The sequence below is a fragment of the Melospiza melodia genome, chromosome 2 (genome assembly GCF_035770615.1).
Source record: "Melospiza melodia melodia isolate bMelMel2 chromosome 2, bMelMel2.pri, whole genome shotgun sequence".
NCBI lineage: Eukaryota > Metazoa > Chordata > Aves > Passeriformes > Passerellidae > Melospiza > Melospiza melodia.
The window spans coordinates 82,137,016-82,161,840 of NC_086195.1; the positions used below are offsets into that span (position 1 = coordinate 82,137,016).

Here is a 24,825-nt window from a genome sequence, read left to right on the forward strand (position 1 = left end):
AGAGCCAACCACTTGAGAACAAATTTTAGTGTTATAAATTCAGACAACAGCATTTACTCCAGCTCCTGAACTTCTGCTGCACAGCTGGGTGAAGCCCTGGCTTTGCAGTAAGGGGACTGCTCCCATGAGTTTCAGGATTTCAAATGGGCAGTAGAAAGCCTAGCAGTCTTCCAGCCTGCAAAAGGAGTCAGAGCAGGAATGACAGCTCTCTTAAATCACTTGGCCCTAAACAGAAAGCCAACAGGTATTATGTATGAGACATGAAATGTCAGCATCAGCCACAGCTGTTGAAACAATAACTGGCAGTGTTCTCCATTAGGCAGCATAATTACTTACAGCCCCTTTGCAGTAGAGACGTAGCTGTCCTGCCGGAGTTCGAACAATCACTGACATTCTCTTCCTGTTGCTATTGAAATAAAAATATTTGCTTTCATTAGTTAAAGTGGTAAAGACTAATTCCTATTCTAGCCAGCAGATTTTCTCAGATGTGTTTCGTGCATCTGAGATTAAATGGGATATAGCAGCAGTAACTTAAGATCCCACAACCCTTGACCACAAGGAGATATATTAAATTGCATATTTCCAGCTTCAGCCCTATGTCTCCCATTGGCAAGCACTCCAGACTTACACCCATATGCGAGCAAGATTTTGAGAAAGAGCAAGATAGTATTGAAATGATCTTGAAAGAAGGGGATTCACATTTTTTCTCATTATTCTGTGGCAGTTTTTCCTTATTTCTCAAGGAAAATTGCTTTGGGGACTCTAGAAATTGAATCATTAAGGCTGATTACATCTTGAGTACAGGCATAACAGAAATTGAAACAACCAACCACTTACAAGAGCAGTTAAATAACTTACTAACTTAAAAGAAAGTAAAAACATAATAGAAAACAATCATGGTATAGATCAGTTCTTGGAATCTACTAATTCTTTATATTGGTCTAATCAGACACACAATTGGAACTAAGTAGAAGGAAGTCAGGCCCCCTGCACAAGGACAGGACAGTCAAGTTTGGCATAGGTCTTAAAAAAAATGCAGACAGTAGAATAGTGTACCCCAACATTTAACAAAGGAAGGCAGGCAAGGATAATTTTTTTAAAGAAATTCTGATGGTTTATTTATGAATCTCTCCTTCAAAAGAGGCACTGAAAAAAACCCACAACTTCCAAGAGGCAAATGCAAACAAATCAACTCTCATCAAGGGAGCCCTAAGAATATGTGATTTCATACAAATCTTTCCTCAGCAAAAGGACCAACCTGGAAGCATCCTCCTTACTCATTAAGTTTTTGCAAATGTGTACAGAGCGTAGAGCCATCTCCCTTTTCCTCTTGAGGTTGCTTTGAGAAATACAGTCACTTTCAGAGCTCAAGAACCATGTGTACTAAAGTAAGCTCTTGGCACATATCATCAGACAAAACATATCTTTTCTGAGGCTTTCTGAAGGGGGGTTTGAAGGACAGCAGTTACCTGTGCTCAGAATTTCTGCAACATCCTAATGACACTGGGAAACTTTTGTGTGCTTTTCAAAAACTAATTACACAACTCCCTCAGTGGTTAGGAGGGAAGGTGCTACACAGAGGCGAACTGAGACAGTTTTTTTTCTGCTGCATGCAAGCTGCAGCTACATTCCTGTCTAAAGACACCAGGGTGCTGGTTAACTTGGCACAAACCCTCAGAGTCTTCCAGTGCCTTTTCAGATACTTCCCACAAGTAGCTTAAATAGCTACATTCTGACTGGAAAGAGGGAAGTACTCAGGAATAATTTTCAAAGTCAGGACACAAGAAAAGCCCCCTATCCAAACCATCCCTACCATTATTTTACATAGTCCTTTAGAGCACAACCAGCCAACTCAAAGACAGCATAGAACAAGAGTTCAAGATTTTAATTCACAGCAAGAGAAAAAAACAACAGCAACAGAAAAAATATTATACTGACTAGCACCATCCAAACTGACATAACTTTATCAACTGACAAAGAGAAAGCACCTTGCTACTTCCAGTCACTTGGGGGACTCAACAAAGCTTCTTGCTACCCAAGCAATGCCCATCCTAATGAGTCTGACAAATTAGGAGTGCTTGCAATGTTTATATTTTCACAGCTGGCATGGTTCTTAAGAAGAGGCACTTCCAGGTGCAGTTTCCATCTACTCAAAAAGTAATTTGCAGAAGCACTATAAAAGTGCCATCTCAGAGTATGTTCTTGAAGTAGACAAGGGACAAATCAGGATTTCTATGAGTCACAGCAAGATGCTTCCAGGCCAGCAACTTCTCAATAAATGAGCAGAGCTGCAGTGGCAGGAAAAAGTTTAATGATACAGTGCCAACAGCCACTCATTCATAGTACATCAGAAATAAGATGAAGAGGGTGGACAAAAAATTAAGGAAGTTCTGCTTTTCTACTGTATCAGCTGTAACATTTTATTCTAAACAGCATTTTTAATAATAAGAGTTTTCTTATTACCCTGAATTTCACATATTAGAGGAAAACTTACCTGGAAAACTCCAGCACATTAAGAATTTCAAAGGTTTTCTCTTTCCCCAGCTACAAAAGAAAACAAAAGAAAGAGTGTACTATTCTAAGTACAATCTACAATATATTCTTACACGTGCAAACACCCGAGCTGAGCTCAGGTGCCTCTGTCACACATCCCAGTGTAAATAAATGTGGCAATGGCTCCCTCCACTGGTTAAAGGTTGCAGAGCCCTATTTATTGAACTTGATTGAACATCCTGTATTGTGGCATCCTTCATTAACTACTGCTACACCATTACAAGGAGTTAATTTCCTTTTTGATTAGGCATGCCCTGGAAGCTAAGCTGCATATTTAGTTCTCAACAGCCATCCATTAAGAGACATATTACAGGCTGTATTATTTTAACTTTTCCAAGTTAAAATAAGCATGCCCTCCAGGTTTAGTATTACAATAACTTTTGACTGACCTCCATTAGTATTTCTTTTATTTTAATCCACAAAAATATGAGTTAGATTTTTCACAGCCAAAAAAAGATTAGCTGAGGAGAAATTGCTGTTATCACCAGCAACTCTCTGCTGGGGCTGAGCAGGAGCAATATTTTAAAACATGGGTCATCCCTATTGTATAGTGCACAGATGGAGCAGTAGGAGTCAGAGTCATAGAACTCTGGTGGCATTTGTAGCATGCAGTTAAATAAAGTGCAGCAGTAAAATCTAATTGCAGTATAGACTTGTCCAAGGCACATATCAACTCAGCAACATCCCCAAGATTAAAAAGCAGCTCCAAACCACTTTCTACATGCTGCCACTAATGCAGGCAATCAGGAGAGACAGGAATCTCTGAGAATGACAGCTTTTATTGCTGGCTATAGATTAACAATGCCCTCAGTTTGACATTATGAGTATACAGCTAGACCAGACAGGCCTGGCTGTTCCTGCAGAGGAAAGAAGCATTTAGGTGACTCTAGATGACACTATTCATCCTTCAACTAAGGAGCAGTTTGAGAATTTGTAAAAAGTTTGTGACAAGTCCTAGAAAATATGTTTCAAGTGCTTAGCTTGGCAGTGTACCAAGAAATTTGAAAGAAATTTGAAAGAAATTTGAAAGAAATTTGAGGGGAAGGACAAAAAAGATTCATTATTCTTAATAAGCACCCTACTAGCTGCATCTGTGTAAATCTGGAGCCACTTTAGCTTAGACTGCAACTTGAGTGTGAATTTGGTCCCATGAGGCTGCCTGTGCCAACTACAGATCCCCATGTCCACAGCTACATTTTCTATTGCAGATCTTACTCAGAAGAAAAAAATGAAACATTTAGAAGAACAGCATTAAACATAACAATCAGAAAACGTCCCAGACACATTAATTTCCTTCTAATGTGAGCATTCCCATCTGTGCTTCCTGGACAAAGGAAATATTTTTCAGGCACAGCTGCTGTCATTTCCCATGTAAGGTTGCAACTTCCTATCACCCATGCCACATAGAGGAGCAATGGACTTTGCATTTTCAAATAGATTAAGACAATTTTTCTCAGTATACATAAGCCCTTGGCATGTAGGATCCTAAAGGCCCTCAAAAAGGGCCTTCACAGGGACCAGAGAGGACACCTGTATGCTCTGCAAGAGCTTGGCAGCCTGTGCCATGCACATCCATCACTTACCGCATCAATGATAACAGAGTGGGGAGTCCGTCCTGTGAAGACATAACCAAGCTTTTTTGCTCCTTTCACTAACGCTCCTTCATCTGCCAAAACAAAATAAGAAAAGCTTCAACTTAACCTGGTATATTAAAGATGCCTCCAAAACCCGTATTTCAATATGGCAGATTGCCAAAACAGAATCCCTTTTCCTATGTACTCTCATCCATAGGGATGTTAAGGGTAGTTCTGCACAGCCCTCCACAAAAAAATTCAACACTTGAGTCCTACAAAGGCCATACAATATCAACTACACAAACCTAGTACTTAATCTGTGTAAGACATCCTGTAACTACTGAAGCATTGAGCTCTATTCTTGTGGAGGTGTCATACTTTTCCACACAAAAAAGGTGAAATAGCTGTTCCGAAAGCAAGATCAAAGCTCTGTTATTTTAAATTCCTATAGTATGTGTTTGATCCATTTTCTGCTGGGAAGGCACTAAGTTCAGGTACTACAGAAATACAGCACTGTTTTCCAGAGACTCAACTGGGCAGTGTTATTAAGAGCTCAAATAACAGAGCTGCAATCAGAGCCAACACCTGTGCCTCCTGTAGGTAATTACAGAGCCTCCTTAAGGAGTAAGCATCATTAAGCACAACCATTATATAGGTGGATTTAGTGCCTAATTCAAGCAATCCTCATGTCTCTACAGCTCCCTTAGTCTCCTCACGGCTCATCACGTTGACCAGAACTTCCTTATATGAGCTCTTTATCCTACTTTTCAAACACCCTATTAAGACATAAATAAAAAATGAGGTTGCTTCATCAACTACAACAATTCTGAAATATCTTCACTAACAGAGATAAATTCAAGGGAGAGCAACATACCCCAATTTGGCCCCACCTAGCTCTGTCTGCGCTAACTGAAAGGAATAAAAATATGGTTGAAGGGCAGGCCTGAGTAATGCCAAGACTCTGAAAGTTTTGGTTGTATTGTGTCATGTATCAGCACTTGATAGCTTCCTATCTTACTCTAAGCAGATAGTAGATCAAGAAAGACAGTTTGTAGTCAGGCCAAAAAAGTAACTGCTCATGCAGAAACAAATCATTTCTTCCTACACACTCACATCTTTTACTTTCAGCCCTGCAGAAAGAGCACACAGTCTCATAAGCATGGAAGGGACCCTAAACTCAGCCTATCTCTAAAGAAACATCATGGACTCTGTGGTTTTGTAGGAAGCATTCAAAACCAGTGTGTACTGATTACAGAAGATGCCAGATCTATTGCTAGCACCATGTGGGACATTCTGCTTTCAGAATCAATGACCTTTAAAATGACCTAGAGTTTTATGGACCTTCCTTCCATCTACTTTCACTCCTTCAAATCATTCCCCCCTCCCTCCCAAAAAAGAAAGCAACAACCAACCTGGAGAGGAGGCCTGGTAGATTATTGTATTTCCTTGTCTCTCAGGAACAACAGTATGACACACGGCCAGCAGTGTGAGGAACTCCTGTATGTGCACGGCTGTGGGCTAGACAGGACACCAGGAGAGTGAGGTTTAGCACTGCACACAGACTGAGGAACCTGCTCACTAAACTGAGATGATCTCTTAGGTACCACAGACAAAAAAAAACCCAAAACATATCCTGTTCTCTATTTATAGCAGTTGTTTTGACCTCAGAACACCAAGACAGCACAGGTCAGGGCCAGCATTGATGCACTAGAGAGCTATTGATAAAGACCTCATTCAAGTTGCAGAGAGCCAAGAAGGCTGAGCATTCCCTCACCCCCCACCCATAAAAGCATTACTTCTTTAGCACCCCAAGCTTCATATAGGGAAAGACACCTACCACAAGATGATGATAATCTAGCAACAGGAAATATTACTACTGGCAGCTTCCAACAGATTGACAGCAACCACACCAGAATTAAACTTGCCACAACTGCACCCTTAGTGACGAACATCCAGAGCTAAGAACAGCTGAACAGCCAGTAGAAGGCAAAGTCACATGTCCTTCCAAAGGAATACAGCACCTAGCCAAGCATAAAATTAACCTATGGTCCCTACACATTCAGCATCAAGAGAACATGCAACATAAAGCACTGTTTCAAAGTGCTTAAACAGACACCAGGTCTGCAACTCCAGCACTTAAATCACAGGCCTCTGATCAGCCAACTGTGGCAACTGCAACCTTTAATGATGTGAAATTAAGTCCCTCATCCCATTCTTCCCTCCTTTCCATCCCTGCCTCTGGCACAGGATTTATAGTCTCACAGCAGTCAGGAAGAGCACAGCAGCCATTTGCTCAGTGACTCAGATATGATCTTAGTAGTTCTACCTTTGCAGAATGCCCTACTTGATTTTGCAAACTCATAAAGAATTTTTGCATATAAAAAAATCATCTAGTTCCACATCTTTCATTAGCACAGCATATGCATTGGCAATATGAAGGTTTAATTAGTAGAAAGTAAACTACTATAAAAGCCACAAAACCATGGCAGCTGGCAAACACTGTGGCAATGTGTGTAAACAAAGTAAGCACATCAGAAAGTAATGTAATAAAAACACTGAGAATCCAAGCTCTATACTCTTAGCCCTATATTCAAAGTACTTCATGTACTTTGCCATGAATATTTTCAAAGTAACTGTTTCACACAGGACCTTTACCTTCGCAGACTGAAACTTCCAAATTGTATGGTCACATGCCACTGAATTAACAAGCGCTCTTGCTTTCAACACGCTGGGGTGCAGAGGCTGTGCTCAGGAAAACAAACATATTTACACACTACTATCTGAAAAAGCCCACAGCAAATTACAGTCAAGAGGTAATTGCTGTTCCATCATTTGCAGTCAAAATTTTCTCTGTGTCAAAAGGCCCAGCCTGCCAGATTCTCATTTCAGCATCTGTTGCTGCAGACCTTTGATGTCTGTCTTACACTTTTATCACCTAGCCCCTTAACAAGCTTTCATAGTATGTGTTCTATCAGCTGGAAACAACCTGTCTTCAGTAGTGACATGGATTTTAATCCTTCCTAAGTATGTATTTATGTTTTCAAGCCAACAACACAATTTGCTGCTGTCTTGGTATTTGCACAGCCCACAATGTATTACAGGGCAATGTTCCAATTCTGTTTCAACAGATCACCAGAGGCCCAGCTTATCACAACAGCTCCTCCACACAGCTGTCATTTGTTTCCTTTCTGTATTGTTCCAGCACTGACAATATTTGTTGCACAGACATGAATCAGGGTAGAGCATTCAAATACCTGCTTTGGACCTGTGAACAGAAAATCTGTTAATGGCTTCTGTGGCAACACATCCCTTTCAAGATGCTGAGCTGAATCCCGGCACAGGACAGCAGTCCCACAGCTTAACCAATTCTGCTTTATTACTTATTTTCTTCTACCAAGTCTTTGACAGTATTCTTACTGATGGTCTCTGAGAGACATTTCTTGCCTGTTCATGTGTTAAGGTCAGCCTTATTTCTTCCTCCCTCCCTTTTTAGCTATCTGTAGTTGGAACAAAATTTGCATATTTTAATCTCTTACTCATCAGTCCACAGGCAGTTCCCATTTTAAATGCCTTCTTCCCTCATTTTTCTTCTAGTGTGCCAACAACTCTGGGTGAAAGCCACTGCTTCTTCCCTTTTTGTCCCACTCAAAAATCCATTAAGAAACTTGTCTACAAACATCTGTACAAGAAATACACTCCACTGGATGAATTATTTTGTTTGCTGTCCCTACCAGCTGAGAACCACATACACATTGCAGTGGTGTTCTACTTCTGGAAGCAGATTCTGGATTCTCATCTGCAAAGCACTATCCTCAAGGAAAGCAAAGCTCAGCTATCTAGTAGGCACAGCACTATCCATTATCAAGCAAACCACCAGGCAGAAAGCAAGTTTTCATCCTTTCATGGTTCCTGTATTTAGAAGAACAAAACACTGAGACAAGCCTCAGTCTTCTGGGGAACTACCCTGTGCAGAGCTTCCTATCTGCATATGTTACACTTATCTTGACTCTTCACTCTGAAGACACTATTTTTCTCAACTGTTAACAGTCTCAAAATCACGAGGAATTCGCATGTGAAGTTAAAGATACCCTTCATTTTTCCTTTAGGTGTAGCAGCATCAGATTAGTGCCCTCATTCACAGTACTTCCAGGTGAGCAAGACTGACAGTTTTTTGAGCAAATGGTGTAGAAATGGCCAGTTGGATGCTAAAGTACAGTCTAACAATCGGAACTTACTACTTTGCATCTAAGTGGCACATTCTGCGAAGGAAAACTGAAAATGCTTATGCATTCAATTACCATTGAACATTACACGGTAATTCTCAACATCTTAAAAATATATTAACTTCCTACCATTTAGTTCACTAAAGTATCTGGAGAACAGTGTGAGGATCCAGCCATGCTGAGCACCCCCAGAACAGTGAAGTGGCAGGACTGGAGGAGACCAAGATCCTTCAGGCACAGACTGAGAGAAGACATTAACCAGCTTTTGAATAATCAAGAGAATGAAATTCAAGTGTATCTTGCCCAAAACCAATGAGATATGACCTATAATTAAAGACACTGCCTTGTACTTGAACAAAAGTACTGAAGTCCCACGCACAATAAGAACAAAAGCAGATTAGAGAAAAATATATCTCACCAAGCTCTAACAATTTAATTGTGAGCTATAAAATGATGTGTTTGGACAGTTTTCCAGCAATCTGAACTAAAGCCTCCCATAGGCTTTCATCACCTGAATATGTTTTTTCCCCCTACTGTATTTCAAATCTCAGTTTTTCATCCCAGTTAGCCGTGATATGTTTTTCTGGTTCTGCTTTCCTATGGAATTAAGAATCAGCTGATGATAGCTGTCATTTTGACAAAGCTTGATGGGATAATAGCCTCAGTTCCCACACACCACAAGAATAAATAGATGTGTTGGTGAGGTCTAAACAAACACTTTCAGCGTGGTAAAGGCTCAATGTGAGCACAACAGCTGTCTGCTCTGCCTGGCCAGCTGCTGAAGTACTCATCACAGGTACTCACTGAGCCAATTCAGGCATCTGCAGCTACACCATGTTTGCTGCTTCTTGGCCAAGACATAAACTGGGGGCCACAGAAGAAAGTTCATATGCAAATTAAAATTCACAGATGAGGTTCAGAGAGAATCCTGGGAGATACAGGAGTCTAGGATGAGAATCAAGTCTGTTAGTTCCCTCTTGACCTCCTTCCCTGCTCTCCTATCACTAGTGTAAAACATAACCCCACATGAAACAGGCTTGCATCTCTGTGCTGAGCTCATTCACAGGACATATGCAACTAGCAAGCACCAAGATGAACACCATCTAGCATATTCACCAAACATTCCTTCCAGTCTTAGCAAAGACTCTTATTAGACTAAGAGCTGAAGCCATTTTTGCTATAGAAACAAGACAGCATCATACACTTGGTACAGCTGTACAGTTCATCCAACAGAAGCCAATAAAAAGCACAGGCAGACAGAGCTTGGTACTTTCTCCCACATCTTGGCAAAGCAGCCAAAAGAAACCTCCACAGGTTTTCAAGACAAGTTATTTTTCCCTGGAACAATTCCTACACGGCAAAAATTCTTTAACTGCTCAAAAGTGGACTTGGCTATCAGTCAGCCCTTACACACCAGAGGTCCAGAAGAGCTATGAAATTTAGAGGTGATGCAGGATGCTAGAAATCTTCCTAGCAGATGGAAGACAGTCTCATGAGTACAAGTGCATAATTTTTTATTTTCAACCTGGAAAGAAAATTACTTGGCACTGTGACAGTTCTAAACTAACACTTGTGACTGAATTAAAAAAAAAAAAAGATTAAAATCTTCAAGAGGAGAGCAATGAACACTTAATGAGAGCATGTAAGAGATCACACTTGCACCTTCAGCTGCAGAAGGGCAAACGTTCAGAGGGAATTGCCCGAGTACAGCACCATCTAACTTCACTAGGTAGCTTATGCTAGAACACTTCAGTTTTTCATCACAGTTCACTAAACGAGTAGAAATTGACAGACACCTGCAAATAGCATCTGCAGCTATCTATCAGCTGTAAAAATGAAGATTATACAGATTTTTAGATAGAAAGAAGCAGTTTATGCACCTCAGTAGCTGACCTAATGCAAAAAAAGCCAGAAAGACCCTCCTCTCTACCACTATCCTGGAATTCAGCCCCTCCTCTCACCCACAGCCTGAAAAATACACCCAGACATGCTCAGCAAACTGTCGTAAGTAGTCCTTGCATTCTCATGTCTTATGCTAAACCACCACTAGCCAGAGGGCGGCACCCATTCCTCCAGTACAGTCAGGCTCTGAAAAGTATCTTTGGCCAGTAATTTCCCCACTCATTGTCTGAGGGCTGAGTTCACACAATGTGCTCAGTCCAACAGCCAGTTGCACAATGACATCAATATTTGTCTGTTTAAGTAACCAGCAAAAAGGAAACTGGAAAAGGGTTCAGCATAGAAGATGGCTGTGCTGTCTAGACTAAATGACACTTAGGGAATCTACCAAAATCCCTTATTTGCCTGCTACAACAGTGTATATTTATTTTATCCCCCAAAGAAGAAACCACCCAGAGAAGACCAAATAATTAGGTAGCCCTAAAATAAGAGGCCATCTCAAGGCTAGGTAAGAAATTCCATCTCGCAGCTCATTTGAGATACATCTCTTCTGCTGAGTCTATTGAAATACACCAAAGCATTTTTCTCTAGGCATACCTAAAGCAACAGCAGCCAGAAAGAGCTCAAAGACATTTTACCTGCAGTCTACACCTAAACTAGAATGAATACCTGGAGTCAGCAAGTGCCATAAGCCATAACTGTAGCCATAAACAAACAGGACACAAAGGAACAGGACATGCACAAATCTTGGCTGCAAGTCATGTCCAGTGGGAAATCTTTCCAGAGTACATGAGTACAAAAACCACATAGAAAACCAGGGCACTGTCCTGAGTGGATCACCTTGCTGGAGGTTAGAGCACAGGAGCCACCTTTAGGCTCCATCACCTTGCAGAATACATAGTGCCACACCAAGTAATTACTCCCTTATAGCACTCATACCATGCTGCAGTTCTTAAGTTCTGCACAGCTGAACAGAAAGCAAAGCCTTCCTGCACACAAACTGTATATTGCAAGTACATTTTAGATGCTCATACTAAACTAAACCAGCCCAGCTGCATAAGTTACACTAAGGAAAGCAATCAGCTGACTGAGTTTGTGCTTGCCAATGCTCAGACCCCATACTGTGAGACAGCCTGCAGAGAAGAAGGGTCATGCTTTTTGGCAGGTGAATTAATTGTCTGGTGTCCAGTGAGACACTTCATACCCACATGACTTCCAAATAAACAATGAACTGACACTGTAAAGAATAGGTCCCTTTAGGATTCAACAGCTAGGCTAAGACTACCACTCATTAGTGCTCATGCCAAACTTGAATTTGCAATTAACTCCCATCTCTTACATCCTTTACACAACTAGAATTCCAAACCCTTGCAATACTTAAGGCTCATTCCAGAACCACCTTGAAATGCTACAGTTAAAAATGGTATAAATGTTTCAACACCCCAAGTAGCTTCTTTTAAAGAACTTAAATTTCTATCATAACTTGTTACAAAGCATTACCTTCCATATACAACAGAATATACAAAGCTGCCTTGGAGGTAGCTAGAATCTGCATCAATGCCATTGCTTCTTTAATTCAATTGTAAGACAAGTAGGCAGAAAGGCGTTGGAGGGAGCTATTTTGATTCCAATTTACCCCCTCTGTGCTTGCATGACACGCTCACAGAGCAGACTTAATCACACAAATAGATTTGTTCAGCATTCAATTCCAGACAAGCCCAGAATAGGGCATTTGAGAGGCGTGATATTCAAAGAGCAGACTTACATGATGATTTTCAATGTTTTGCAGCAGTCTTGGGTCATCAAATTCACACGATTCACTGGTGGAAGGAGGTAGCTGGCTGCAGAGCAAAACAAGCATATTCAAACAAGTGGCAACATTGCCAATCTTAGTGCTTCATCTAGTTTCTTGGGAAACAAATTTAAAAAGCAAAGTAAGACTCCAGTGTCCTTGAAAGCATTGTGAAAAGATCATATGAGTAATGCAGCAAGTGCTGAAAATTAACACCAGCAAAAAACCCAAAATGGTTATGGCTGACAGCATATTTCAGAAGATTCAAGTGTCAATGCAGTTCCTGGGACAGATGTAGCAACAGCAGTTTTTAAGCATATTTAAGATAAATGGATTTCAGGGCAGCTTGCTCATAAAATAGATCGACGTTCAATATCCCTAAGTTCCCTGCCTAGTCAGAGCATTCTGCTTCAAGCTGACTCCTGGAGGATTTTAAGTCTCCAAGTAACTACCTAGGAAAAACTTGCACAGAACTGAATAGAAAAGAAAGGTACAAAGAAAGAAAAAACAGCAATGAAGAAAATAGCAATATATTGGAAGAAAAGAGGGATCCATAGAAATTGCCTCTTAGCAGAAGAAACATCATTTTATCACCTTCCTAAAACATGATAATAGAAATGAGCTGGACCAGTGGAGAAGCCCAGCTTAGCTCATCACCCAGTACTTTTCTAACAGCATTCAGTGATGGCTTGTTTCTTGGGTGGAAATTCACTTCTTCCTTGTATTTGTCATTCAAATCCATGTCAGTTCTCCCTGGCTCTTCCCTTCCTTCCCAATAATCAAAACGTGTTTCACTGATACCATGTAACACCTCTGGGTCTTCACTAGTTTCTGTGGAATGCGACAGACCCATCACCTCTATTCATTAATGTTCCCAATAAAAACAAGAAGCATTCTCTGGACATGATCAATTATTAAAACATAGCATTTTAATAAAGAAGTCCCTTTTCTTCTCATTCTCTTCAGACCTGAACTCGGTGATCATAAAGAGCAACATTCAGTCGCAAGCTAGGGGTAAGGTTCCTGCAAAGTAGGTTAATTTTAGCTTTTAACTTGACTGTCTGCAATTATAAATAAGCACTGCATTAGCATCCCAGCCACTGCCTATTCCTAACCCCCCTCACATATGAAATCTCTATGCAGAAGAGTAGATCCATCACCACCCACCAGCTCTGCATCTCTCCCACTGGAAGACCATTTTACTCAAATGCATTCCTCCCTTGGGCTTCTTCCAGTCCCAAATTGGAAAGCTGTTTTATATAGATTGTACCCACTCTGCTATACAGAACATAAACATCTTGGAATGTATTTACCTGAAGTCTTCTGATGAACGTTCTCTTTCCAACTCAGGAAAGTGACTGAGGAGTAGAAAAAGGAAAAAAGAACATTTATTCCACTTTAGTAACAAAAAAAAAAATAGGTAGAAGGCGAAGATCAATGAGTCATCCCACAAAAACATATGCTGGAACCATGGGTTCAGCTGTTCATACATTTGAATCAAATTTTCTGCCTTTGAGATATCTAATTTAGCTAACATGAAATTCAAAGGTTAACTTGAGATCTTAAGACTACCCATTTAACATGAAGCAAATACAAAGATGTAGATGACTCAAAGGGATCCTTTTGACAGAACAGAATAAAACCAGTAAGCAGGTATCCATCCCTCTTGTTCAAGGAATATTAAGCTCCATAACTACAACTACACTGCTCTAACAAAATTCTGGTTCTTCTCAAGTCACAGAAATATGACTGATAATTGCTACCCTTGGACTGCAACTTCTTCCCTCTTGAAAGGCCAGAGCTTATTTAGCACTTCTGGTTTTGTTTAAATCATGATCAGGTAAGTTAGGAAGCAAGTTTCTTTCCTTCATGTGAAGTACTCCCCAGGTTTGACTTTCATAATTTGCGCTGCAGGACAGGAAAATGAAAACTACTAATTAAGACAACAAAATATGCTAGAATAAAAACTGAAGAACAGAATGTTCTAATCCTTTTTCAATATAAAATTTTGTACCAGTAATATGCACACATTAAGCTACAGAGTTTTTTTAAAAGTCATACCTACCCATATGTCACTCCAGCAATACTGCATTTCTTAAAGTTCATGATATTGCATGTTAGAGTACCTGTTTTATCAGAAAACAGGTATTTAACCTGGAAGGGAAAAAACAAGTCTGATTTTCAACTTGCATAGTAATAAAACTCAAAGCAGAAAACAGGAAGATACTCAGAGTCATATTGCTCAAAGGTCACAATATTGGCCAACGCAGGCTTATTACAGCTTGATTTGTCTACCAGATCTATAGAACAAAAATCAGGCAAATTATTTAATTGCATTAATTCTTTATATCTAAACGTGGAAAGGCTCAAATAGTAAGTATCAACTACCAAGGCTCTAGTGTGATCACTACAGATGTACTTGGTTGCACTACTTGGACATTCATCAAATCTTTCAACTGTACTAATCTCAAAGAGTGATTAGAAATGAAAACAAAGACTCCTGGGATTGTTGAAGGCTCACTAGAATTTTACACACTGAAGGCAGTCTGTGTTTCAAAGATCACCAGGAATGTTTGGGGATTTTTTTTCCCCTACCTTGAAGCACAGAATATGCTAGAGTAAGTCCAACTGGTACTATGCAGGGAAACAAAAAATGTTTTATCTCATGTCCACTCATGAGCAGTCCTAAAGTACACAAAACACAGTGACAGTTAGCACTGCCCAAAGTAATAATCCCTTAACAGAAACAGTGATTTTAAGGTAAAACTTGGAGGCAACCCCATCAAAGTAACTTCTTGGAGCATTAGCAGATTCAAAATTCCCACTTTCAAAGGGCCGTAACAGACCAAAACTAATTGCAAGTTAATGATACCACAGTTGTACCTCTGCAACAGGTAAGACTTTCAACCAGGAAGGGATGATGATACATGAACGAGTTAGACAACTCAAAGACAAAAATAATTTGACTATAGTTAGAAGAAGCTTTTCCTCAACAACTGCCATTCAGCTTAAGACACTGCACTACGCTACTTGTAATGTGATCCTTTAGTTGTGCACTGTACTGCTACTGAATACAGCATTGGAAATGGAGCCTTTGCAAGTCAGAAGTCAAAATGGGTACCTACACTTCTGAGGAATTTTAAGTCATTAATAATTTCACCATAAAACAAAAATATCAAGGACATCTGTGAACATGTAATTCAATTAAAGAATAAAAAAATTCAGTCTAGTAACACAGAATCACTAGTAAGCCATTCCTGAAAATAACATGTGGGCCACCAACATATATTATGCCACACATCCTTTACTTCAGGCAAAAATAACACCATAATTTCGAAGTTGATAACTTCACATCAAAGTGATTTAAACAGAAATCAAATTTCAGCATTCATAAGAAAAATTATCAGATTAAGCAGGAACAATACTGACTACCCCCCTGCTGAGCAGGATATTATTATCCTTCAATAAAATATGCATGTTTAAATACGTAATGTTACCTCCAATACTAAATGCATGCCTATTATGAAGTTCACGTAGTTCAGTTACAAACCTATTGCCATCTTATTGTGAAGCTCCCATAGCTTCTCAGTGATTTCTCATGGGAATCTCCTCACAGCACTGACTCCTCCTTCCTCACAGCACAGCCAACAAACTCCAGCTCTCTCCTCACCCAGCTAACCCACTCTTTTGTAGCACTGTCTCCTTATTGGACACAGCTGTGGCCTATTAAGGGCAGGCCTGCTCTTAATCTTTGGTGATTAGAACAGCTGCAACTCACTCCTCAGGTGTGAGACTACCTTCTGCACTGTCTGTATTTTCTTACATTCTGTCCCTCCACACAGACATATAACCTTGGTGGTCAAGGAAAAAGCTACCATTTCTCAAGTGTATTACAAAATTCCAACAGCAGAGTTATATTATCCAGTAAGCTTGTTCTGGGAAGCCCTTCTGGTTTGAAGAAATGTTATTGCCAGAATAAACAAAGCTGCTACAACAACTAGAAGTTAATATGCACCTATCCTTATCTGAAGGAAAATAGAAATGCTTGAAGGATCACAATATCTAAATTAGGAATACAACTGCATTTTTTTTTTTACTTGCATCTCCAGTCAGAAACATCAAAAACTAATAAGTCTAGCCCTGTATGTTCTGTTCTGGTATAGACAGCCAAAATCACAGAGCATCTCTCCAAGACCTTTGAGAATAAAGTTTAGAGTGCACATAAGAAATAGTTTCAATTCCCAAAAATAAAACTGCCTATATGACATTACATTTAATCCTGTGATATCTCATTATTTCACTTTTAAGACTCAGACTAGAGAAAATAAAAATGTCCCATTAACTCGAGCCACAGAGCAAGAAAATAAAGCTGATTTGTACATCTTGTACAGTCTTGTACATGTTGCTCTTATGCCTTTGCTCTTGAGAGAGTATATCACAATCATGACACTTCAGAAAATGTTATCTTACCTGCCCAAGTTCCTCATTAAGGTTTGAGGTTCTGGCCATTGCAGGTGTATCTGTTTCAGGGTAATACATATCTATGTCCTGAAATGAGAGCAAAATTGAGACTTATGTTATGCAAATTAAACACTAAAGTCTCTGTTCTTCTTTTAGTCAGCTCCAACTTGGCTTGATTGTCTTAATGCTATGAGCAGGCATTCTGAATGCTTGAGACAAACATCATCCCAGGATGAATATGGGTGCCTCCTTTCCAAAGTATACCTCCATCCTACAAGGACATGAGAAAAGACAGATTCAACTATAGGTAGCTAATAAACTAAAGGTGCAACAGAAAAAAACTCAGTACAGTAGAAAGAAGTTCATGCATTAGCCATGCTCATCATAAAGTAGTCAGTAACAACAATCAGTTGCTCTAGTCACATCTATGAGACAATTTTAGTGGATCCATGAAATCAACTTCTTTTACTACAAAGAAACAGCTGTTACACAAACCTAAGAACTTCTCAGATATGCATGTCTACTACATTACAAGCAGCTCAATGAACAGACATATTAAACTTTGCTTACACATGTTTTACAGTAACCTACTACATTACTCAAAGTCCAAGGATTAATGCATACCAACAAAAGGAATCTCTCTTGGTTTTGTCCAGCTTAAGAGCCACCACTAGAGTATTTCTGGCCCACAACTTGAGAAAGACATTTTGAAGTCAAAGCTTCCCTGAACAGAGGGATCGCTGTTTGGTGGTGAGGCAACATCAACTTATCTCCTTACGAAAACATTATGGTCCATTCCAGAGGTGACCTTAAGGCCAGCCTCAAGATGTAAAAACAAAACACAAAAAAACCCAAAAAACCAACAAGCAACCCCCCCCAAAAAAAAAACAACAAAAATAACAACAAAAAAACCCCCCACGCCAACAACCAAGTCTAGTCTTGCCCTCTGCTGTGTCTCAAAGAAGCTATAAGATACCGAAGAGTTTTCAAAAGATAATTGCTGAATGTGAGTCAGCTGAGAGAGAGACCTCCTTCAACCAAGAGCTGAGGCTGCCTTCTCATCCTAAAAGCCTAAAATACAAGTCATGATTTGCACAGGGCACCTTCCTGTAACTAGATCTTTTAATTTCCTGTGAACTGATATAGAATAAAACCTGAGTTTCCCCCTGCCTTTCCCAGAAGTTGCATCAGAAAGTAATTAGAAAATCTCACTAAGATGTTAAGTGGGTTTTTATTTTAAATGTCAACATCCAGAACTGAGATACATTCACTCTTGCTACTTACCCAATTTATAAAAAGAGCCTGAGTAAACTTGACAACTTCCAATGTCACCAGAAGGCTGATTGGAATAAGGTTGTTGTACAAGATTATAAACGTCAGCAGATTGTATCCAAAGTTGACAGACAGCATTTCTGTGGATCAAAAGACACAGGACATTAGCAGACAAGTCTGAGTGGTATAGGGGCTATCATCTTTATGCAGTTCACCTAATCAGATTTAACAAAGCCAAAATAATAAGCTACTGTGTTGATGTCTAGTGTAAGGGCCATTTTAATATTGATTTCAACACAAGACAGATAAAACAACCACACCATACCAGGTGAAGAAGGACAAGGTTAGTGAGGCTATATGTAAAAGAACAGTACATTTTCTGAACAATTTTTGCTGGACAGATGGTGAAAAGTACAATATGCCCCACTATAACCAAAATTAGACATTTATCTAGTGTGTCAACTGCCCAATTAAGAGCCCCCAATGTCACTAGTAATATAACCACCTTTCAGAGAGTGCCTACTTGCTTCAGTGGAGTTAGGAAACAAAAAATAAACACTGAAATTAGTTCTAAAATCTGACATAATGGTCAGAATTGAGAATTTACCCTTACAAAAGAAATCAACAAGAACAAGTTGACTGTTAAACACTTGTCTAGTATATGAACTAAGGCACCCTGCTTAATCAAAGAAGCTGTTACTAATGGTGACAACACTGGGCAACTTGCCCAAATAAGTCTACCACCACAACTGGTCCTAAAGGGAAGGGGAAACATTTATAGACAGCCAGCAGGAAGGTACAAGTCTCAGCAGAGACACGGGAGGAAGGCTCCTGGTCACAGTGCTGCCTACAGCCTCTCTTTACAATCAGTGTCTCCACATTTGTATCCTCTCCACTTCCCTAGAAACTTAGAGAGGCACTTCAGTCAGCACACAGAACATCCAGCACAACAGGGTCAGAGTCCACAACTAAGGGTTTTCAGCATCATAAGTTAATTAGAAGTCAGGGGAGCAAACTAGGAGGAGACAGAATCCAGAGAAAATCACTGAAGCCTAATAAAGATCAGAGTTTGGACAAAGGCACCTCAAAGTGTGAGTACACACTAATTCCATAACTTTGATAAGTTTACACAAAACAGAAGCATGCTTGGTATTGGAACATTTTCCAATACAATTTTTACAGAGATGAGACATTTAACCAAAATTTAGCATCTACCTGCCAAACCTGAAAAAGTGTCTTTTCTGTGTGTGGCAGTTACAGAAGGCATAGAAATTGTGCATTCAAAATTCAAAAAGGCATCTACACAGACTATCATGATATCTTAGTCTACTGCAAGTAGAACCCGTTTTGTACTGCAAGTTCAAGACTTCATTCCATTCATCTTTTCCAGTACTACTTCTGTCATTGGAAGGCACAAATTTAAACTTACTCATTAAAAAACAAGGGGAGAGCAGGCAAGAAGTTCTGAAAAGTGCTGACACTGCTGCAAGAAGACATTACTACTAACAAAACCCAGAGTCAAATATGGGGCATTTCCATGCTATTCCTATGGGGTTTTTTTCATTACTACCATAACTACAGTTCTTAAACTGCAGAAGATACACTTGCCATCTGTTTTGCATCATCAGCAGACAAGGCATTTGCAGCTTCTGATAACTGCTTTAAGATCTGCATCTCAAAATGCTTTTAACATCACATTTTACAGCTAATGTAACCTCCTTAAAAGTCTGCTGGGGAGTACTTCATTGCTCATGTCCATCTTTGATAATGAGCTAATAAATTTGAGGACTAAGAAAAATCAAATAAAACCCTTCATATAATGATGCTAAAAGATCAGTTTTCTCACAACAAGTTAACAGAAGCTAAAGACAGAAACTTTACGCAATAAATAAGAATTTGTGACATCCACCATTTCAATTTTCTCTAAAAGAGCAGATCAGCATTTCTAACTCAAAGAAGTACAGTTGCATCTGTATATAAGCATAAAGCTGAAGTAGGCATCAGACTGATACTCCCCATCCTGTAGTCAAATACTGTCAGACACACACAAGGCTGCAGTACATGAGAAAAAATACATGTATGGTATCTCTACAGAGATGAAAGAAGGGAACACCAGATATCCAAGAGTAACTCTTGCCCCTTTTGTTTCTACCCCTGCTCCCTGGGTGCTAGCCCAGTGATATTTACCTAACCTTTAGAAGCCTCACTGGGAAGCTCACTTATGTCAGCCTATTCTCAAAAACAATATATTAGGTCATGAAAAAACTAGCAAGATACAGGGGGTTTGGGGCTTTTTTTGTGGTTTTTAAATTTATTTCTTATTTTATGCATTAATTCAGTGAAGGTAAGAGCCTGGCTGTCCCTGCAGTCTGATACATCACTGGCCCAGTGCCTGCATACTCACTGTTGGAGCCAAGGTACCAGACAACTTCGCCGTGCGTTCTGTTCCATAATAAGGCACCTACAGAACTCACAAGGGCCATTACCAGGAGAATACAGAACAAAACCAGGATCTGCATGTTGGTCACTTTCTCCACATTTGATCTCTTCAGAGGTGCTTTGGTTGAATTCTAAACAGCAGCAGGGGAAAAAAAAAAAAAAAGAGAAAGAACCTGGCAATGGCTTTTACAAGAGAAAAATCCAGAAGCAAACCCAGTCTTTACTTTCAGAGTCCTTTAGAGCACCTGCTGTCCATCCCATTGATGCTTAGCAGCAGTGATCAACATACACATGTTGCCCGTCTCACCAGGCACTCCCTGACATTAAGGAAATACAGGACTGCTGTCTTAGTAATAATCATGAAGATAATTACGTTATGTCCTCAGCTGTTAAGCCTCAGTTTTAAATGCCATCCAGCTACCAGATAAGTTAAGATGAAAGTTAGCTCTCCTAACATATTGAACTGCTTTCACTTCGTGTGTTCGCACATGTGCACATGCAAATTGGAGCACAATGGACCCTTCTATTCCTCGAGACCTCCAAGCCTTAACTATAATGAGTCAAACTATTTCATCAAATCAAGTCAATGACAATGAAAATACAGGAAATAAGACCAACTTCTATCAAAACATACCCTTAATCCCCTTAAAACCTTTACCTGCATGAGTTTTGTATCATGTCCTGTATACACAACAATACCCAAGACCCACTGAGTGTTTCTCAGTTGTGCACCTCTCAGCAAGATCTGGTCTGGACCAACAGGAACTGGGCTGCAAAAGAAGTAGTTCATGAATCTTCCAGTTCTTGGTAACACTTTAAAGAAGATAGCTCTACTCCTAGCCTTGCTCCCCAGTTAATAATACAAACAATCCCAAACAACAACAGGAGAAGAAGGTAATAGCAATATAATGAGCTTAGATTGTTCACACAACTAAGAAAGCACTGAAACCTCTGTAAGTCTAATTCCTGCTAAAGCACAGTAGGGCAGAGCTGCTCCAGTTATCCAGAACTTGAGAAATTATGTCGCAGCCATAAATAAGCTTATTCTGCACTTGACCTTGGCTAGTACATTCTCTCTCATATCAAGGGCAGAGAGGCATTGAACATGCAAAGAGACCATCCATTTCAAAGAGGCATTGAACTTGCAAAGAGACCATCCATTTCAAGCACACTATATCAAATACACAATTAAACAAGCATTTGAGAAAGCCTGTATCAACCATGTGACTTCCAAGTGGGATGCAAGTGATCATCTGCTATTCTTGGACTGAGCTGCCCAAGGAAGATACATTTGGTAAAGGAAAACAGGTACAGCCAAATATAACATGTATGTTCCTACCAACCTGTCACAATCTGTGAATTTGAGTACTAAAACGACATACTTTTCTTTTAAGAGTTCTAGAAATCAAAGTCACACTGCCAAAGCCTCCAGGTTCTGGGATCACTTTTCTCTACAAACTTGACCTTGGTGCAGCCTTTGGCTCCTGTTGAAAGGGAAAGGTCTCTATTTCTTCTGTGTATCTTGTGTAATAAGAAGGCCCTAAAAACCCCAACCATTTCCTTGAATCCTTCTCTTTAGATGTACCTTTTAATAAAATATCACCATTAATTACAAAGAAATCAATACTCCCATAAAGAGCAGAAGTACCCATGCAAAGACAGAACTGTGTTATCTTATACTGGCAGATGCTCTGATTAATAAATATTAATTACTACCCTCCTCTTCTCCAGCAAAAACATACATGTGCTCAGAGTTCCAGACTAAAAGAACAGAGGAAACATTTTTCCTAACCAAATGAATTCACGGCTTTGTTGTCAATACCTTTGACCATCTAAGCGCAAGTTTCCAGTGAAGTCATAGAGATGGCGGTTGGGTCCTTCACATTCTATCCTCCCAGACACTTTCATCAATTCTTCCCTGGACTGGAGACTAGCAGTTTGAGACAAACCCTGCACAGAACAATTTAAAGGAGATTTTTGACAAAAACTGCTATTAGAAAGCAATCTACGGAAACAGTGCTTCCTTTTAACATCTATGAACCAAAATACAATTAAATCTGTGGAGGTTTGTTACTTGGGATCCTGTTTTGCTTTGGTGGGTTTTTTTTTTTGAAGGCTGGTTTTCATTATGTTTTGGGCTTTTATTTTTTTGTTTGATATTCAATACCTATTTCCTGCAAGGAAAACTCATTACGGACACATAGAAAACTACTACCAAGACTGAAACTCTCTACACACATCTTCACATTACCTACATGGCTCCTCTTTAACCAAGAGGAAAGTAATATCCACAAAACACAAAGTTTGATACGTGCAGGAGGAAGTAGGAGAAAAGCAGCATAAATAGACTTGGCTTTTTGCTCAAAGTATAGCTGCCCTGATGTGTTATGGCTGCTAAATATGGTTGTTCTTAAGTGTAGTCTCTCTTGGGCTACTGCAGCCAATATGCTCTGATCCTCCTCAAGGTCAATGATCAGCCTGTCACACAACTGCAACAAAATATTGGTACTCTAAATCTGAGCACATGCACAGCATCCCACTGCCTTTCTATTAAAAGAGGAATCCATGTCGTGTTTCTTTTGGCAAAATTTGACTGCAGCACTGCAAGATGGAGCAAGGCCATATTTTTGTATTTGAAGCATGTCCTGAAGCAAATAAAATCCTACCAGAGCTCAAGACCAGACTTAGTAGCCTGATCTGGAACATTAAGTCACATTTCTACAAATGTAGCAAAGAAGCAGCAAGTGTAGTTTTTTAAAACAAATTATCTATGTTTCAAAATCCTAATCTAAGTACTTTTTTTAATCAAAGAAGCCAAAGATTCTTAACTATTTCTAAACACTATAAGCAACACTACTTCTGTAACAAAACTAGAAAGATCCAAATAAATTCTTCTGCTCAATTTATAAAGATCCTTTTCAGCTTCTGCCTCTGCATAATGCTCATAAAATAGTATTTGTGACGAGACACTGCAACTCTCATCACAAGCATAGCTGTTTTTTTTATGTACAGCACTTAAATTCCACCAACTAGACCTTCAGCAAAACACATCCAAGGTCTGTTTGATTTGTCTCTCTGGGCTTAAAATACTTGCTCCAGGTTAGTTCCTTACACTTCCACATGATGTATTACTGCTTGGGTTTGTATCTGTTGAAAAGGCAAATTACAGCCACTTGAAGGAACATGCTTTTTAAAAAAACAATAAAAAAAAGCACTTGTATTGTTGTCATGTAAGCTAGATGCTGGTTCATAACTAATATTAAATAGCTCAAAGAAAAAAAAAAATTGGTTTGTTTTACCTGTCGTATTTTAAGATTCGTCTCCCCATCGAGATTAGCTGTTTCAATATAGCACATGGCTTGTGGTTCACTGTAAGGAGTGTAAGATTTTCAATATTAAAACTCAGTACTTTTTTGTACACCACTTTTGCACTAATACAGTCCACCATAGACTTCTTCAATGCACTGCAGAAGACAGAAAACTATACTGGCAATGTACACCATGAAAGTTGAAGGTACATATTTAACAGACATGTCTTTGGATATGGTCATACAACAAACTACAGAGAAAGACAAGTCTAAATCAAAAATCAGTAAGAACTGAGCAAGTCATTATAAACTTAGATGCTTAAAGTGGATTACTCTGAATTGCAATCCATTAAATTGCTTCCAATTTTAAGAGCTACAGATGAAAGAGCAAGTATTGAACAGTATAAAAAGGGGATATGTTTGGATGAAGACAGCAATGCTCTCTGCCATTGAATTCTGTCTGTGAACTGAACACACAAAATCACTTTTGCAAGGTCGCCTTAATAAGGGAAGTACACCCAAAGTCACTGCTAAACACCTTTTTCAAGCATGAGAAAAAGGTTTGTCAGGATTGAAGGCTGTAACCTGCATCTTCCACATGTGTTTCTGCCCTTACCAATAGGGACAAAAATCTTCCTCCTAGAACTGAACTTCCTATTAGTCAAGCTCTCACCTGTATGTAACAGAGGAGCTCAGCCTAGGTGTGACAAGGAAGAGTACTTTTACTAGATCTTTTCCTGACAGGCCACTCAAGATTCAAAACCTCTGTATAGCATCACCAAAACGATTTTTCTGCCCACTGTCTTCTCAGGCTGCTAAGGAATATCAGTTTCCCACCTGGACTCAAGCAAGTGCTTCTTCAGCATATCACTTCTCATACTCTTGATAAATGACTATTTTTTTTCCAAAGTAACAAACTGTTCTAACAGCAAATGTACTCAATCAACAGAACAGTCAGGAACAAGGGCTCCTTAGGAAAACAATAATTAAGAAATGGACAGGTACATTTATAACACAGTAAGAAGCCAGATTATTCTCTCCAATAATTTTGCTTTGAAAAGAAAAAATGGTTGAGTCTATTCTTTGTCCCCTCCTACACAGTAAATTTGAATATGAACTCAAGAAAGACACTGATGAGAGTCCAGATTGATTGCAATTTTACCTCTGTCATACACCTTACCTACTATAACTGAAGTGGTTAGCTCAGGAAGGAGACCTTTTGCAATACAATTCCTCTAATTCCCACAGAAATAGCATGAACTGTGGAAATGAGAAATGTGGACGTGTTTCCATGCAAAGTTGTG

At 39.4% G+C, this 24,825-nt stretch overlaps 1 protein-coding gene across 2 annotated transcripts in view; it reads right to left on the reverse strand.

The window, feature by feature from the left end:
* The window catches only part of ATP8A2 (ATPase phospholipid transporting 8A2), a 314,756-nt gene that overhangs the window by 231,971 nt on the left and 57,960 nt on the right, over positions 1-24,825 (reverse strand). For both annotated transcript variants that reach the window (XM_063149059.1, XM_063149060.1), the window contains 13 exons: positions 23,513-23,582; positions 22,036-22,163; positions 20,872-20,983; positions 20,179-20,344; positions 17,787-17,914; positions 16,512-16,589; positions 14,107-14,195; positions 13,355-13,399; positions 12,015-12,090; positions 5,540-5,645; positions 4,137-4,219; positions 2,495-2,544; positions 337-406 (listed from right to left, as the gene is read on the reverse strand). In XM_063149059.1, coding sequence (XP_063005129.1) covers positions 337-406; positions 2,495-2,544; positions 4,137-4,219; positions 5,540-5,645; positions 12,015-12,090; positions 13,355-13,399; positions 14,107-14,195; positions 16,512-16,589; positions 17,787-17,914; positions 20,179-20,344; positions 20,872-20,983; positions 22,036-22,163; positions 23,513-23,582 — 1,201 coding nt within the window. The remainder of the gene's footprint in view (positions 1-336; positions 407-2,494; positions 2,545-4,136; positions 4,220-5,539; positions 5,646-12,014; positions 12,091-13,354; positions 13,400-14,106; positions 14,196-16,511; positions 16,590-17,786; positions 17,915-20,178; positions 20,345-20,871; positions 20,984-22,035; positions 22,164-23,512; positions 23,583-24,825) is intronic.